Source organism: Penicillium angulare (genome assembly GCF_028827245.1).
Source record: "Penicillium angulare strain IBT 27051 chromosome Unknown utg000004l_segment0_segment0, whole genome shotgun sequence".
In the NCBI taxonomy this organism is placed as follows: domain Eukaryota; kingdom Fungi; phylum Ascomycota; class Eurotiomycetes; order Eurotiales; family Aspergillaceae; genus Penicillium; species Penicillium angulare.
The window spans coordinates 1,619,344-1,635,158 of NW_026623163.1; the positions used below are offsets into that span (position 1 = coordinate 1,619,344).

At 46.8% G+C, this 15,815-nt stretch overlaps 6 protein-coding genes across 6 annotated transcripts; 2 read left to right on the top strand and 4 right to left on the bottom strand.

The window, feature by feature from the left end:
- Window positions 1-497: 497 nt before the first annotated feature.
- On the bottom strand, window positions 498-1,744 carry N7478_004540 (glutathione S-transferase family protein; the record flags this gene model as incomplete). Its single annotated transcript, XM_056920754.1, has 5 exons — window positions 498-1,073; window positions 1,130-1,308; window positions 1,365-1,451; window positions 1,508-1,676; window positions 1,739-1,744. The coding sequence occupies 5 exons, from the start codon at window positions 1,742-1,744 to the stop codon at window positions 498-500; spliced, it is 1,017 nt and encodes a 338-aa protein (XP_056778791.1).
- A 440-nt stretch (window positions 1,745-2,184) lies between these two features.
- Window positions 2,185-5,523, bottom strand: ubaA (E1 ubiquitin-activating protein ubaA; the record flags this gene model as incomplete). Its single annotated transcript, XM_056920755.1, has 5 exons — window positions 2,185-2,323; window positions 2,380-5,161; window positions 5,227-5,312; window positions 5,372-5,460; window positions 5,518-5,523. 5 exons carry the CDS (start codon window positions 5,521-5,523, stop codon window positions 2,185-2,187), a joined length of 3,102 nt encoding a protein of 1,033 aa, XP_056778792.1.
- Window positions 5,524-6,330: 807 nt separating this feature from the next.
- N7478_004542 (uncharacterized protein) lies at window positions 6,331-8,658 on the top strand (the record flags this gene model as incomplete). The annotated part of the gene is made up of 1 exon (XM_056920756.1): window positions 6,331-8,658. One exon carries the CDS (start codon window positions 6,331-6,333, stop codon window positions 8,656-8,658), a length of 2,328 nt encoding a protein of 775 aa, XP_056778793.1.
- Window positions 8,659-10,812: 2,154 nt separating this feature from the next.
- On the top strand, window positions 10,813-11,880 carry N7478_004543 (putative short chain dehydrogenase/oxidoreductase; the record flags this gene model as incomplete). Its single annotated transcript, XM_056920757.1, has 1 exon — window positions 10,813-11,880. The coding sequence occupies one exon, from the start codon at window positions 10,813-10,815 to the stop codon at window positions 11,878-11,880; it is 1,068 nt and encodes a 355-aa protein (XP_056778794.1).
- Window positions 11,881-12,668: 788 nt separating this feature from the next.
- N7478_004544 (MDR family MFS transporter) lies at window positions 12,669-14,373 on the bottom strand (the record flags this gene model as incomplete). The annotated part of the gene is made up of 2 exons (XM_056920758.1): window positions 12,669-14,000; window positions 14,053-14,373. The coding sequence occupies 2 exons, from the start codon at window positions 14,371-14,373 to the stop codon at window positions 12,669-12,671; spliced, it is 1,653 nt and encodes a 550-aa protein (XP_056778795.1).
- Window positions 14,374-14,854: 481 nt separating this feature from the next.
- N7478_004545 (NADAR family protein) lies at window positions 14,855-15,450 on the bottom strand (the record flags this gene model as incomplete). The annotated part of the gene is made up of 2 exons (XM_056920759.1): window positions 14,855-15,248; window positions 15,311-15,450. The coding sequence occupies 2 exons, from the start codon at window positions 15,448-15,450 to the stop codon at window positions 14,855-14,857; spliced, it is 534 nt and encodes a 177-aa protein (XP_056778796.1).
- Window positions 15,451-15,815: the final 365 nt, after the last annotated feature.

Here is a 15,815-nt window from a genome sequence, read left to right on the forward strand (position 1 = left end):
ATGCCATCTACATCTCATCTATCATTTTGCTTTATGCTCTTCTCTTTGCTACACTGGGAAGGCTTCATCTGAACATTTTGCATCTACTTTGCTTTTGGGCTCATCCGTTTTGGTCCTGAGGAACGTGACACCTCCTTTTACCAGGCGGTATTTGCCATAGGCAGATTGGGTAACTCATGTACCCACTACAAGCATGGCAAGGCGTCGAGGTACGCGGGTTTCATAACACCCACGGTTCTTCTTTTTCTTCTTACATTTTTTGTCAATATTGAAAATTACATTGATACTTTACCATTCAAATATCTCTACTAGTTCTGCTGGGCTGTGCAAGTGTTGAATAAAGGTTATAGTATCATAATTTGCTTAAATCATGATCATAAAATTCTTCTATTTCGATATTTCGGCTAGCCTGTATGTATTCAACATTGAAGACAAACCACATTAATTCAATTAAAAAAATACAAACATTCGAACCACAAACCACTTCTCTCTTTCATCTAAGCTCCCTTCACGGCATTAACCTCCTGATCCTTAGGCAAAATATCCGGCAACGGCCCAACAGGCGTGATAGCAAACTGATTAATCTGCTTATGCGACTTCGTATAGTGCTTCTTAATATGCTCGAAATCCGTTGTCTCCCCGAAAGCAGGCAAATCCCAATATAACCCACGCACCCAACGGTGAATAGCCGGATACCCAGAGCGAATATCACGAATATTACACTTGAAATGCTGCACATAAACCGGATCAAATCGGATAATAGTAGTGAAGAGACGAATATCCGCCTCCGAAACACTATCTCCAAAGAAAAATGGCGAAACGGACGCTTGCTTCGCAAGATGGGCTTCGACTTTGTCCAAGGATCCAAAGAGAGTCGTCACGGCTTTCTCGTACGCTTCCTGTGTGGTCGCGAAGCCTGATTTATAGACACCATTGTTGATATCATTGTAGATCCAATCGTTGCTTGTATCGATTTCCTGGCGGAGATGAGCAGGGAAGAGATCTAGCTTTTTGTATTTGTCTGCTACCAGGTCATCGAACTCGTAGTAGAGCATGCGGATGATTTCGGCGCTCTGGGTGGGGTGTGTTAGTAGAGTTTTGATTTGAATACGGGACTAGGAAGAATTACCTCATTGCTGACAATCTTCTTGGTCTTCTTGTCGAATAAGACGGGAACAGTGAATCGTCCTCCGTAGTTCGAGTCGTTGGAGAAGTAGATCTCACGCAGGTGCGTGAACTCCGGGTGCAATGGGTCGGGAATGGTGTTTTCCCCGGGAAGATTTTCGTCTGCGGTGGCGAAGCGCCATCCTACGGGGATCAATCAATATTTGTTGCATATGAAATAAAAAGAACATATAGCTTACCTTTTTCAGCCAAGTGCCAGTGAACAGACGAGAAGGAGATGATATCCTCCAAACCCTTCAATTTGCGGGTGATCAGTGTTCGATGAGCTTTGGAGATATTAGTATGAGCACAGTATGAATGTTTGAGAATAGTTCTGTCATACCCCAAGGACAAGCATAGGACACGTAGAGATGGTAGCGGCCTTTCTCAGGAGGGAACTCTGCGCCCGCCTCGCGCGAGATGAAGCTTCGGAAGGCGGATTGCTGGCGCTTGAACTCGCCAGACTTATCATTGGGGTTCACCCAGTCGGTGATCTTGGACGTATTTCCAGTCTGAATATGATGTTAGAATATAAGATGTTATGTTAATTGATTATGTGTGAGGTTGTCTGTACCGCCATTGTTCGTGATGGTGCGGAGAAGCACGGATGGGAAGCTACAGAATACCCCGCTTTGACAATTGGAGGTCGTGAAAATTGTTGCAACACAGATGAGCGGAGGAGCTTCAAGAGCATTGGCAGACAGGGTAGCTTTTATAGACTACACTTCACGTGTAGAGAATTGGAAAGAGGCAAGAAAAAATAGCTTATTACTGCGGGGAATGACGTGAATTGCCTCTGGAGCGCCTCGACGCTTACTCATCTCTTATCGGTCAGCCTTGACAAAGCATCATCAAGCATTAGTATATCCGGATACAAGCTACCGCCAAGTCTCTTGGGGATTAATATAGCAATTCCTAGCGAGGATAGATTTAAGGACCGGAGATCTAAAGCTCATTGAACATCGTAATAATCTACTTCTGTCTTTCTTCCCCCACATGCGGGTTCCGAGACAAATTCATTTATTTCTTCAGCGTGACCATCACGTAAGGAATCTCCACATCCTCTTCAGTCTGGTCTTCCGCAGTCACCTCGAAGATAATGTTCTTCTGGTGTTCTGGGACTTCCTTCTTGCTGACATGCTCCACAAGCTTGCTCATTCTGCGTATTGTCAGTATTATTCAGCGAGGTAGAGGTTGGGAGACGTTTGAACTTACGGGAGCGGAAGGCGGTCCTTCACCTTTGAAGGAGGGTAGAAACTGGCATACAGCAAGCTCACACCAGAACTGACCATGGTAATATCCAGGCCCTTGCTAGCGAAGTGATCCAAAAATTCCTGGAGAGGGATGTCTCCCACCTCGAAGCGATCCCAGAGTCTGTCTATGGTGACCTCGCCTGACTTACCCTGGTAGGTACCCTTGGGGCTTCCAATAGGCTCACTGAACCCAAAAAATGGGAGAGCAAGGTTGATGAAACCATTCTTGTATTGCTCGATATCGTCCTTGCCGTCGACCACCTTGAACAGCTCCATAGCCACGAGACCAGTAACTAGCGCAGTAGCGGTGGCAATGGCAGGAATGATCTTTCCGGCAATAAACTTGGTTTTATGACGATCCGCCTGAGGAATTTCGTAGTTATCAGCACGCAAGTTACTTGCGGCGGCGATGAAATCGATATGGTGGTTGGTGTCGTCATCCTTTTCGAACTCTACAGGCTGCAGGCGGAAGCCAGCAAGTGAGTTGGCTGATGGCAGCGAGTCAACTAGACGCTGAATATCATCGCTATCATTGGAGCCACCAGCAGGCTGGGCGTTGGGATCAGGGTCATTGTCATCAGCCTGAATCTTCACACTTGAGCTTGGTGTGAATTCGGGAATAATCATGTCATCCACAACCTTCTGATAGTAGCTCTTATCCGTGACAGGATTCTTGATCCCGTAGTTGAAAGCATGCAAGTTCGCGCCAGCAATAACGAACCCGATGTGAGTAGGATTAGAGCTGTCGAACTTCAAAGGAGATGGAGCACGCTTGGGACCGGACCAGAAAGGCTGACCTGAAGATGTCTTCGAATCCTTGGGAAAGTTGTAGAGCAATTGTTGAATAGCATTGTTGTATTGGGACTCGAACTGTTGACGAGCCCATACAATACAGTCATCGAATGTGAGGGGCTTCTCGGTAACCAAGAAGTCACGTAGGTGCTCCAAAGTCTGCTTCTCGCTGCCGGCTTGCTTGAGAGTTGACTCGATGTAGTCAGGTTGGGAGAGGTACAGATTGACGGATTCAGGAGGTCCAACGAAGTAAGTCTGGAAGAGATCCCGAGCCCAGGCGATGGTGTGTTCAATGCGGTTGGGGAAACTCTTCAAAGTACACATGGGGAAGGACTTCTCAGGAGGGTCCTGGGAGCTGGAGTATGACTCAGTGATAAACGGCAGGATAACTTGGGTGTTACCCTTAGTACCCAGAGTACCACTCTCCAGAAGCGGCTTGCGGAAGAAAACGCAGCGTCGGTCAACATAGGTTCGAGCATCAACATTATCCAAAGCGTTGGTAACGCCGTCAAGTCCGTTCCAAAACTCTTCATTGAAGATATGCTCAGTGTCTGCACCAACACGGTCACGGAGGGTCACGATCTTGTCATTCAAGTCTGGGTTCATAGCTTGCACAGCGGCAGATGCACATTCACTCTTGAGACGGCCGACATCCTTGGAGCGAAAGAGGAACTGTCGGTTCAGATTGCTCTTCTCAATCTGGTCCATATCGGTGACGTAAATCTTACCCTTGGGACCGGTACCCAGACCGATCATAGCCCAATTCTTCAGGGTTTCACAGCCAATGGCGCCAGCTCCAACCAAAAACTGGGTGACGTTGGAAAGCTTCTCCTGATATTCCTTACCAAAGACGGCAATCTGACCATCATATCGAGAGCCAAGGGGCTTGCAACTCTCCTCAGAACGAGTGGTCGAGGTGGGCAGAGACTCAAGTGAATCGAAGTACATCCACTGGTGTACGGGACTGAACTTTCCAGAGACAGCCTTGAGAACTTCTTGGGCAGCAATACCTCCAAAGAAGGCGGCCAGCGCATTCAAATCACCGCGAGCCTGGTAACTTAGCTCCTTGATGATCTTCTCATCAAGTTCAACTTTCTCGTCACCCGCTCCTGCAAGTTCCCCTGCAAGGTTGAGGATTTCCTGAGCATCACTGTCATTGTGAGGACGGGGGTATTGGCCATCATGGGTCTCTGCAAACTTGTGAAGTGCTTGAACACCAATGTGCAGTTGCGCTGGTCTGTCAAACTTCGCAAAATCGGAAATCAAGAACTCGGGGTTCTTGATCTGCTCTGACAAGGGCTGGAAATCAATGAACTTGGGCATCTTAACTTGAGCGTAAATACCACCACCCTGGTAGGAGCCCAAACCAGACACATCGCCGATGCTGAAAGTATAGGGTCCCTTGACAGTGACCTTGCGCGGTGCGCTGTCATTAAGTCCATCCATGCCCTTGACTTCCGTGAAAGTCACAAAGTCGCCATCCTCCAGACCGTGCCGAGTTTCGTCGAGGGCAGACACCAGGCCATCCTCAGCAATGTCCGCGACGATTCCGTTTACAGGCTCCTCACCCGTAGGATCGCCGACAGTGAAGTTCTTACCGAAGTCATTGAAAATGTAACCAAAAAGACCGAATGTGTCTGCGACCGTCACATATATTCCGTTCTTGTGACAAAAGTCCGCGATCACCAACTGGTCTTTGAGTGGTGTAGAGGTCAGTACAATGGCCTGGTAACGCTTCAGCTGCTCCAAGTCATCCACAAGGTTTGTGCCCTCGTGAATTGTGACTGGGACATAAGAGTTAAGCTCAGAGACTCGGGGAGCGGTGACCTGAGCGCGAGGCTTGCCGACATCCTGTGGCTGAAGGAAGAATTGGGAGGAAAGATCGGAGATGGCGACGGGAGCGGAATCGTGGAGGGTGAGGGACTTGACACCGGCGAGAGCAATGTTCTTGGCTGAGAAGGATCATTAAGCGTTAGAAGGGCCTGCGAAGTTGCCAATATGTATCCAGTATACTTACCAATTTCCACACCAAGACCTTTCAGACCGACAACGAGCACATTCGAGGAGCCCATGCGCTTCATGGCCTCGTGGCCAAGCACATACCTAAGTACTGCTATTAGATTTGGGGTTTAACAAGCAACGTAGAATTGAGCAGATCTTACAATTGTCGACTGTATAGAGATTCATCAATTTCACCATGCTTGATCATCTCCACGGTCTCCTGTGGATTATCCACCTGCATCGCGACGTCCTAACGTAGGCTCGGGTTAGTGGCAATGCGGCATTTCCTTAACAAAGGGCTACATACCGTCATTGTCTTCTTCTGGGGCCGACCGGCGATATCGTCTTCAGGCGCGCTGCGCTTTCCCGGCTTAGCCGCTTCACGAACAGTAAGATCGGAAGGAATGGTGGGAAATGGAGGGTGAAAGTCTTGCTCGACAAGCAAGAGCTTCCACAATGTGGATAAAACAAGTAACAGATTTCTAGCGTACCAGATACCTAGCAACTCAAGCCAGATCGAATAGAGGAATCCAGTGGTGGGAGGAACAAAGAGCTGTACAGAAAAGAAAAAAATTTGGCGAAATTTGGTCAAGCAGAAGAAGTAGAGGTAAGGGAGAGAGAAGAAGGTGGAACAGTTGAAGCGGGACTATCGACGTAAGAGGGACCAGAGGGACCAGCTATCGGGATGACTAATGAATCCGCCCCGCGTCCAGAACGCGATTGATTTGATGATCTCGAGAATTACCTTCTTCTATGTATTCATAATATGCTACATTGACGCAATTTTCTTTGGAGATTCAGCAAACGATCAAAGGGTGAAAGCGTGAAAGCATGAAAGCATGAAAGCAGGAGCTTGAGGAATTGGAGAAGACAATAATGACATTGCTTTGACCTCATTGAGGTGACCTTGCACTTTCTTCACGCGCCCTACCCAAACTCAACCCTCTTTCACCCAACTCATGTGTCGACTTGAGCTTCTAGGGCGTGGTTTACTGTATTGGCAACATCATCAGTCCGGGAAGGATAGCCAACATTACGAGTACGTGGAATCCCAAAGAGCAATATGGCCCAAACTTTATCACTGGGATTGCTAATACCCTCTTAGATACCCCGAGTCAGTATGCTCCACGAAATCCTCCTCTCCCTCTCCGGTCAGCCGTCACCCCTCTTCGCATCTTTCGAAAAAGAGTCGAGCTCTCAAAATGATTTCCCCCTTTTATCTCCTCCGGAAAAAGCCCTCCTCGGATCAGTTGGGCATCTAAGTCAGCTTCATGCTCAACTACGCGAACGCACATCTCGAATATCCTCTTCTCATGCTTCCATTATATGCCGCTCCGTTTCAACGACCATAGTGACGGTTCATCTTGGAGAATTTCAAAAGAAGATACTAGAGGTTGAGAGAGCGATTCTCTCTGAAGACAGTTTATATGTCGGTGGTTACGGAATCGTCCCATTATCGACGATAGTGGGGGAATTCGCGCCATGGACTCGGCGCATGGAATGGTTATGGGAGGTGGTTCAATTTATCGACCCGGAAACCAAAGACACAGGGCGTTCTCGAGCCTGTACGGGTGCGGCACTCATTAATTACCTGCGATCCGAACTCCAGATAGGTTACGCAGACATTAAAAAAATGGGAGTACAACTTGTGACTGCGGCGGAGACAGCGTGGATGAAACAGCTATCGATGTGGTTATTATATGGGAATTTGCCGATGTATGGGAAAAGCGACTTCTTTATCCAAGAAGACTTTGATAGCGAGGAAGACGATACACAATTCCGCATGCATATGGACCTGCTTCCGAAATTCGTTGCCGAGCAAACAGCGGGATCGATTCTCTTCATTGGCAAGTCGCTGAACCACATTCGTTCTAAACGGAAGACTTCCGCGGGTATATCAACTGCGCCAGTCACACTATATCAGGAGCACATTGAGCAATTGGCTGGATTGAAATCTCCTATGTCATCCTCGAAGTTGACAACGGCGGTAGACTGGATTCGCCTTTCGTTGTCCCAGTCTACGTTATCAACATTGCTCCCAGTCCCAAAAATTTTGGAGATGCTTACATTATTGCACGACTTCATGCTACTCGGCCGAGGAGAGTTTGCCGTTGCTCTTGTGGCGCATGCAGACAAGCGCATCGATGATAGTCGGAGACGTGCCGCGGCGGCTAGAGGAATGGCTTTCGACGGTTTTCTTATCAAAGAGGGCGATGTTATGACATCTCTAGCGCACGCATGGGCAGAGCTGTTCTCGTTACAAAACGAAGAGGACCCGGCAGATGAGGAGTTAGAATTGGCCCGCGAGCTGTTGCGGTTATCAATCAGCGATCGAAAAAACAACCGTGCGATGACTCCGTCCCATGGCTCTAGCGCAGTGGCCCAGATTTCACGAGTCTCATTTGAAGACTTGTTATTCCCAACACCTACATACTTGACTGCACAAGTCCGCGCACCGCTTGATCTCTTTCTTTCCAGTTCTGATATTTCTACCTATTCTAAGATCCACTCTTATTTACTTGGCATTCGCCGGGCACAAATGCGACTTGGGGATTTGTGGAAACGAACTTCATTACGAAGAAACCATCCTACTCCCTGGGGACCACCACGTAGCAACAAGCCCTTCGGTCAGAGCAGGCTAAAAGCGAGCCGGGAGAGAGACAATGAACGCACTAGACAGATGCGGCCCATATGGGCTACTGCGAGCGCCTGTCTCTTTGTCCTATCGGAAGTTGGTGGTTTCTTCCAGGGAGAAGTTGTCCACGAGTCTTGGCAACATCTCCGCGAATGGATTCAAGGAAGTCCATCGTCCAGGACAACACCATTCTCTAGCTCTCGACCAGGGACAGCGACTTCTGCAAAGTCTCAAAGACAATCTCGGATCCCCTCACCCGACCGCATGTCAAGCCGACCGACTTCCCAGGCGGGGCCGACTATTGGGCGCAACGATCCCGAGGCATTGACCACTGCCCATCGTCGCCACCTGTCTGTGCTGGTTCAGTCTTTATTCTTGACGGACGTTCCTTTCACTAGCGCATTGCGAGCGCTGCTCACAAGCGTAGATCGTTTTGTCGCTTTAGTGATACGATTGGAGACGATCCAACGCAATATGGATTTAGAGACCGATGAAGGAGTGGTAGATGCACTAGTCGACTATGCTCACGAAGAAAGAGAAATATGGCATCAACTGCGAGACACGCATGACGATGTGAAGAGCGGCATGCACGACCTCGTTGCAAGCTTGCGTGATATCGATGACCACCGCTCTGGAGAGGGGCTAGGTCTTACAACAAAGCCTGTCTACGGTCTCGGTGGGCGGGCAAATCAGCCACATTCAGGTACAGGCCCCGGGGGCCACTATGTACCGCGTCAACCAGCTGGAGTGGACCGACTTTTGATGAAGCTGGACTTTGGGAGTCTACGCAGTGTTGGCGGCGTACCAGAGTAGCACAGATAAATGGCTGTTTGCTTAGAGCAAGGCGTTCACTATTCACACTATATTTAGATAATGATATCCTCCTTGGCCTTGATCTACCTAAACATTAAGAATTTTATCGAGATCGTAAAGAGCTGGCATAATAAGGACTATATTTCGGGATTCTGTGAATAGAATGCCTTGAGTGAAGCCTAGGAAGTACCGTAATGTGGGTTATAATTGGATTTGGCGCGGATTTGGCGTTTGACTGGAGAATAAGAAAAAGAAAGACTATACCTGAGCATGAGTCTATTGCTTACCAGGCACAATGACCAATATAATGGATTTATGGCAATTGAGTTCAGTGAGTTATGTGGCATTTGGGTATTCACCGACTGCACGATATGCGGTCATGTGTACATTCAACAAGGCCCAGGCGAATCAAAAATAGTAAGATAAAACAATAAACTTGAAGGATAAAAAGGTCCAAAATCTGAAATCAGAAATCAGAAATCTGACATTTCCGGAATCTCCAAACCGCATATCCCGAGTCCCGGAAACCTCAATCCAGCATAGGACCTTACATGTAACGACACAACAAGCCCCTTATCGCGCCAGTTGTTCACCTGACACAGTGCAAGCCATTCAAGACGTCCCAGACCATCGCCGATTCATTGATCCTTGTCATTTATGAGGAGGCGTTCGCGAAAGGAGAAAAGCTTACGCTCGCTGGGTACTTCCCTATGCATGGATAACATGAAACACATTCCAAAGGAATATACATGCACCTAGTGCGGAAATATTGGTTGGCAGTTGATTTTCGATCAGATCGACGGAAGTGGAACCACGCCTGCGGCAGTGGCATCGATAGTGGAGGAGAGTGGAGCTCAAGTGGAGCTTGGGCAACCTCTTGAGTGCCTGTTCTGTATAGGGATTTTAGATGTGCTTCACCGGGAGGCCACGGAAGAGTTGTCGGACTCTGATATTGGTGGCCAGGGAATTACACACTGTTCCCCATAACCCGGAGACTCAATTCTAGGGACGATATGGGGATCCTGGGGGATCCAGACGCAGATGGGTAGACGGGTGACCTCTTTACCCATGATCGAGGATCCTCCATCAGATCCATTCCCAGCTTAAATTTCCCCTAGCCATGCGAGCCAATCCCCAGTAATCATTCTTAGGATAAAAAATCTAAAAGTTTAAAAGTGATGATGATTGTAAATTCAAGATTCAATTCAGAAATGCAGCGGTGTGCGAACGGGATAGCATATGGGATTGCCCGATTTAGACATCCCGAGATCCCTACTGCAGGGGCGTTTATCCACTTCGCCAAAAATAAATATCAAGATACAAATTTTACGGGGGAAGAAGTGGATCAGGGTATCAACTGACCTGGTCCGGAGCCTGGGATCCTTCTGAGTTTTTGTGGTACCAAGTCGGTTGAACACGAAGTACAGCTATTGATTGAGGCCAGCTTGTAGGAGGCGGAAATACAGTACAAACCAACATCGATATGATTTACCTTGGATGCTTTTCATTTCACTTCTTGAGTCGTAGAAAGATAAAACAGTTGGTTTATTCACTCCGTATCATGCATTGTATCTGCACGAGGGATCTAGAATTCGAAGTAGTGGAGAGTTATGGTGAATCAATCCGGTCGAGAATCCCGAACATGCTGTTGGTGGGTTGGAAAAGCGATCCGGGCCCGAAAGTTCGGGAGTAAGGACAATCTCCATGCATACTTCGCGGAACCCGTTAGCGCCATCCCAGTTGGTCTTCGATTTGACCGTTTCCCTCGGTTCGTGTGGCAAGCGCATCCGTGGATGCATAGATCTTTTGAGTCATGGTGAAAACAGATTAATCCAGTTTTTCTTGATCACGCGGTCTTTATTTTTCTACTTACTTCCTTCATCGAGCAAGCAGATCTAAATTTGTTGAGATCGTCGTCTTTGGTTTCGGGAAACTTTGCTAGGAAGTACCGCTGTTCCTCCCCCATGTAAACCTTCCTTGACTGGCATTCTTGGTGGAATAAGCGTTTCTACCATTGATTGAAAAGAAAATTGGTTCCAAAAAGTTCTTTGTTTCTTGTTTTATTATTATTGATACTTCCTTCCCCTCTGCTTAGGCGTTTGGTGATATTTTGGCGGTTATACGATTTCGCATTCTCTACATAATACACACATAATGTCTTTCTCATTGAGCCGGGTCTTGATCCCGACACGCACTAGCTTTGCCGGTGCTTCATTGATTGCCCCGAAGGTGTTGACATCGTCTTTTACTCGTCTCTACTCAAGCACCAAGAGTGTCTTCAATCCCCACGACATCCACAGGGTTTCACACAACCCTGAACACATACAGAGCAAATTGCCCTCGAAGAAGGATCTCCGCAATGCAAAGCGGTTTCGCGAATTTGACATGGAGGGCCGTGTCTACGCCATTACCGGCGGTGCGCGCGGGCTAGGTCTATCAATGGCCGAGGCTCTAATTGAAGCTGGCGCTAAGGGTGAGAAATCAACAATTCACAAAGTAAAGTCTCAATTGACGAAATCCTTTGCTGACTTTAATTTCACAGTTTACTGTCTAGATCGTCTTGAGCAACCTGGGGCAGACTTCCTTGCCGCCAAAGACCAAGCCCAGAATGAGTACGGCGGTTTACTAGAGTACATTCAGATCGATGTCCGCAACCATAAGGAGGTAGAGAACACATTCGCCATGATCGGTGCTCAACACGAGCGTCTAGATGGCCTCATCGCGGCTGCAGGAATCAACCATCTCCAAGCTGCCCTAGACTACGACCGCGCCGCCCTCGAAGATGTAATGTCCATCAACTACAACGGTGTTTTTAACTCTGCCACTGCCGCCGCCCGCCAGATGTTCAACTATCAGCAGAAGGGCTCGATCCTGCTCGTCGCCTCCATGAGTGGGCTAATCGCAAACAAGGGAATGACTTCCCCAGTCTATAACTCGTCCAAGGCAGCTGTTATTCAGCTTTCGCGGTCTCTTGCTATGGAATGGGGACGTCACGGAATTCGAGTAAATTCCCTTTGCCCTGGCCATATCATTACGCCTATGGTTGAGGGTGTCTTCCAGCAGAACCCTGCCGCTCGCGCGACCTGGGAAGCGGAGAACATGCTTGGTCGTCTTGCGCTTCCAGAAGAGTTCCGGGGATGTGCCCTGTTTGCTCTGTCTGATGCCTCTAGCTTCATGACTGGTAGCACTATATTGATTGATGGTGGACATACCGCCTGGTGAACGCCTTCTACGACTGTTATGGATATTTCTAATTTCCTATCTCATTGGAATCCACTTGTATCGAACATAGAGATGGATCTTGGCGTTCACCGGGCATTTCTTTCTAGGGAGAATTGCACCCACGAGAATAGGCAGCGTTGAAGTGAGTTTAATTTGACACTTGGAATATAGTGCTTCTTTTATCCGTATTGGAAAAATCTTAGTTTTTGTGTTCGTTCGGTTGCACAGTTGTTTTGAACTTGGAATAAGACTACTGGGTAGCCTTTTTATCCCATTCTGCATGACAAAAGCTCACGAATTTTGTCAAAATTTCCTATAGGGTTAATTATTGCACAGTAAAAATGACAAGAATCCTCATTTAAAAATTGGCAAAACACATCTCGACTCATAATCAAAATGTATTATCTGAAATCTGCAGTGTCGCGATAGAATCATGCAGAAGCCGAGCATATACGATCCGGCCATGGAGTGGAAGACATAAAAAAAGGCAAATGAAGAAATCCGTTATTTTTCCAAATATTCTAAATTATATTTTGAATTATAATACTTACTAGTTCATGAAAAAAGGATTATTCCATCTCGAAGATATGGATTTAGTAGGGTCAGTGTCAATTACAATCATCTCCTAGTGCAGGGCTTCATAGAAACCATTCAAAGCTTAAATTATGTCTATTCCTATGATTTTGGCTAATCTGTATATTATTTTGAAGAAAGAAAAAGAAAGAAACCGGTACTAAATAAAGACAACATCGCATAAGACAGACATATTATATATGCATAAAGGCTGATTATTTAGCCTCCAAATCTGCTGAAAATGATTCAAGTTGTGGTTTGGGTGGCTTGATGCTCTTCCACCCCATTCCAAGAGAAAGGAGGAATGCAACAGCGCCAACACTTGTAGCGACGTAGAAAGTTTTCGTCAGAGCATAGTTATACGCTTCCAATGCATCTGAGAGCCGTTCTGGTGAAACTGCCTTCCTCACATCTGCAGAGCCTGCACTGAGAATAGCTTCTACTTCTTTACCATCAAAGCCCAAATCACTCAATCGAGCGACAATTTTGTTTTGGAAAATTGACTCCGCAATAGCCAGGTTTACGGCAGCGCCTAGAAACTGGAAGCACTGAAGTAGAGAGGTGCCAACAGGAATATCAGCGGGCTTGAGGTTTGTCTGCGTTGCGACATAAGGCATTGAGAGAGTCATGCCCACGCCAAGTCCTTGAATAACCTGGAATGGAATCCAGAGCTGATGGTTGGTAGTAGTAGAGAAAGTAGAGAAAAGACCAGTTGCTATGCTCATTAGGGCTGTTCCGAGGAGAACGTAAGGATTTGGGTATCCGAGATATTTGAGCGAGGCACCCGTGAGGGTGGCAGAGAGAACATCTGATATTGCCAGTGGAAGGTACATAACTCCTGATTTGGTAGGCGAGGCGCCCTTAATGACCTGAAACCATTCTGGGAGATAGTAAATCGATATATAGACGGCTCCCATGGCGAAGAACTCCGTGAAACAAGCGAAAAATATTGTTCGATCTGTAATCAAACGGGGTGGAATCATGGCCTTCTCTCCTAGGTAGATTTGCCACAAAGCGAAGACAACACCAAGCCCTGCACTTCCAAGAAAGAGCCCAATGACAAGAGCACTTTTCCACGCGTATGTAGTGCCTCCCCATTGGAGAGCCAAGAGTATCATGATAATGGAAGGCGCAAACATAAAGGCACCTGGGATATCGAGGCCTTTCAATCTTCCCACGGCTGAAGGGGATTTTATAGTATCGCGTGCAGGTGGCTTGAAGAAGAAGACTAGCGTGATGATGGTGACAGCACCCAAAGGTAAGTTGATCCAGAAACACCACCTCCATGTTGCATGTTGTGTGAAAGCACCACCAAGCAATGGGCCAATAATTGTCGCAACACCAAAAGTTGACTGGAGGATTCCAACATAGACCGGTCGTTTTTCGAGGGGTAAAGAGACCGCAACTATACAAAAGGCTCCTGTGAAGCATCCTGCAGCGCCAGCTCCGGCTATAGCCCGACCAATAATTAGCATTGGACTATTGATAGCAAGAGCACATAGCAAAGAACCCAGCTCAAAAACAGCTAGACATGCGAGAAATACCCCCTAACACTAGTTAGTTCGGATTCTTCAAGGCGAGAACTCTGGGCGGTCTTACTTTCATAGGAAAACTTCCAAACAACTTGCCAGCAATCGGCTGCAAAGCACACATGGCGAATGAATATGCGCTTCCATACCAGGCAATATCACCAGTACTGTTGAATTGCGATGTGATGACTGGGATGGCCGTGGAAATGATAGAGGAATCCAATGACATGAGGAATATGGCGAGCCCGAGTCCAATGATAATTAGAGCCAATGGCAGGCCTTTCAACTCATAATTCGCCGTATCATCTCCTGTTTTTTCCACTTGAGCATCGCTACACAACTTGGAATTTTTGTCAGGGAGCGATGTATACACTCTGTTTTCGTCCGCCATGTCTTGCCAATTTGCATTGACTGATGAGAAGTGATGATCAACCATAATAGCTTGGCGACTCGCAGTTTCTTTTAAACACATCCATAAGATACAACTCTACATGAAGCATAATGAATCATGTTTGATCAGATTTTCTTTAATTAAACTGTCCATAATGCAGCATCGAGGAATGCTCAGTGTCGCAATATCCATGCACATAGCCTCTACGCTATTCCGTATTTGGATTAGCACCAAATGACTCATGACGAGTCACCGTTGACAGCAAGAGAAGCTTAGTACTGTAGGTCTTTTTTAGTATTATATTTGTATTGTGAGATTAGGATCAATTAAAACTGGCTATATACATATTTTTAATTATAAAGACATGGATTCAGGTTATTTTGAATTGCCCTGCTTGGAGATACATTTTTCGGCTTGGAGGCACATGTTTGGTATACTAGGTGATTAACCTTGGAAAATTCCAACGTGTACTGATAATCTCTTAATTCTTTCCTTCCTCTTCCAACAGCCTCTCCCTAGTCTTCATCAGCGCCTGACCTAACAAATTTAATCCCCATTTACCACGATTCGCCTCTGCATTTGCTGCTTCAAACCCCACGCCCCAAATCCGATCTCGAGGACTAGCCTCCACCAACTCACGATCGCCAGTAGCAAGCAGATTCTCTTTGAGATAATCATTTTGTGAGAATTTGAGATAACTTCCCTCGGCAACAATCATGAATCGATTCGCCTTCCACTTTTTGTCTGCGAAGTTGGGGATCTTTCGACCTAGGTTACGAATCTCCCTCGGATGTATCTTCCAGCCTTGCTGGATCTCTTGGCTAATTCGATGGTCTGGCCCAGCAAATAGGAGAGCTTTGCGATGCATCATATATCTGTATAATTAGACTAAATTAGTATGTTTCTTCTGATATGGTTGGAATTGTAGCTTTCTTACTGCTCTGCATTGGCATAGTTGAATGTCTCGCCGCCGTGTTCCCATGAAAATGAAGATGGCCACCATTGTCCTAAATATCCGGTCTCGCCTTCTGGCTTCCAGAAATAGACCGGATTACTGGTGTCTGGTGATGTGGACATTGTTTCAGTGACCTCAGGCTTGATGTACGACGCCGTGAGAAGATGGTGGAATATAGATTTGAAGTAAAGAACGGGTTGACAATCTGCGGGAGTAAGCTTGGCTTGAAAGCTTTATTTGTATCTACTGACGTATTGGCTCGTGAGTCATATCTATCGAATAAAAAGAGCCTCCAGTGATTCAAGCGGTAATCTGCTCGTATTGTTGCGGGGATGTGAATTTCGGGATCCTTAAATGGAACTCAGCCTCAACTCGTATCCACAACAAACTAAATCTGTGAGGCTTAGATCTTAACTGTATGCCAAGATGGCACTAGTGTCGTAGAAAAGAATACCGACAAAAGAAAATGATGAAAGAACCAGTTCTT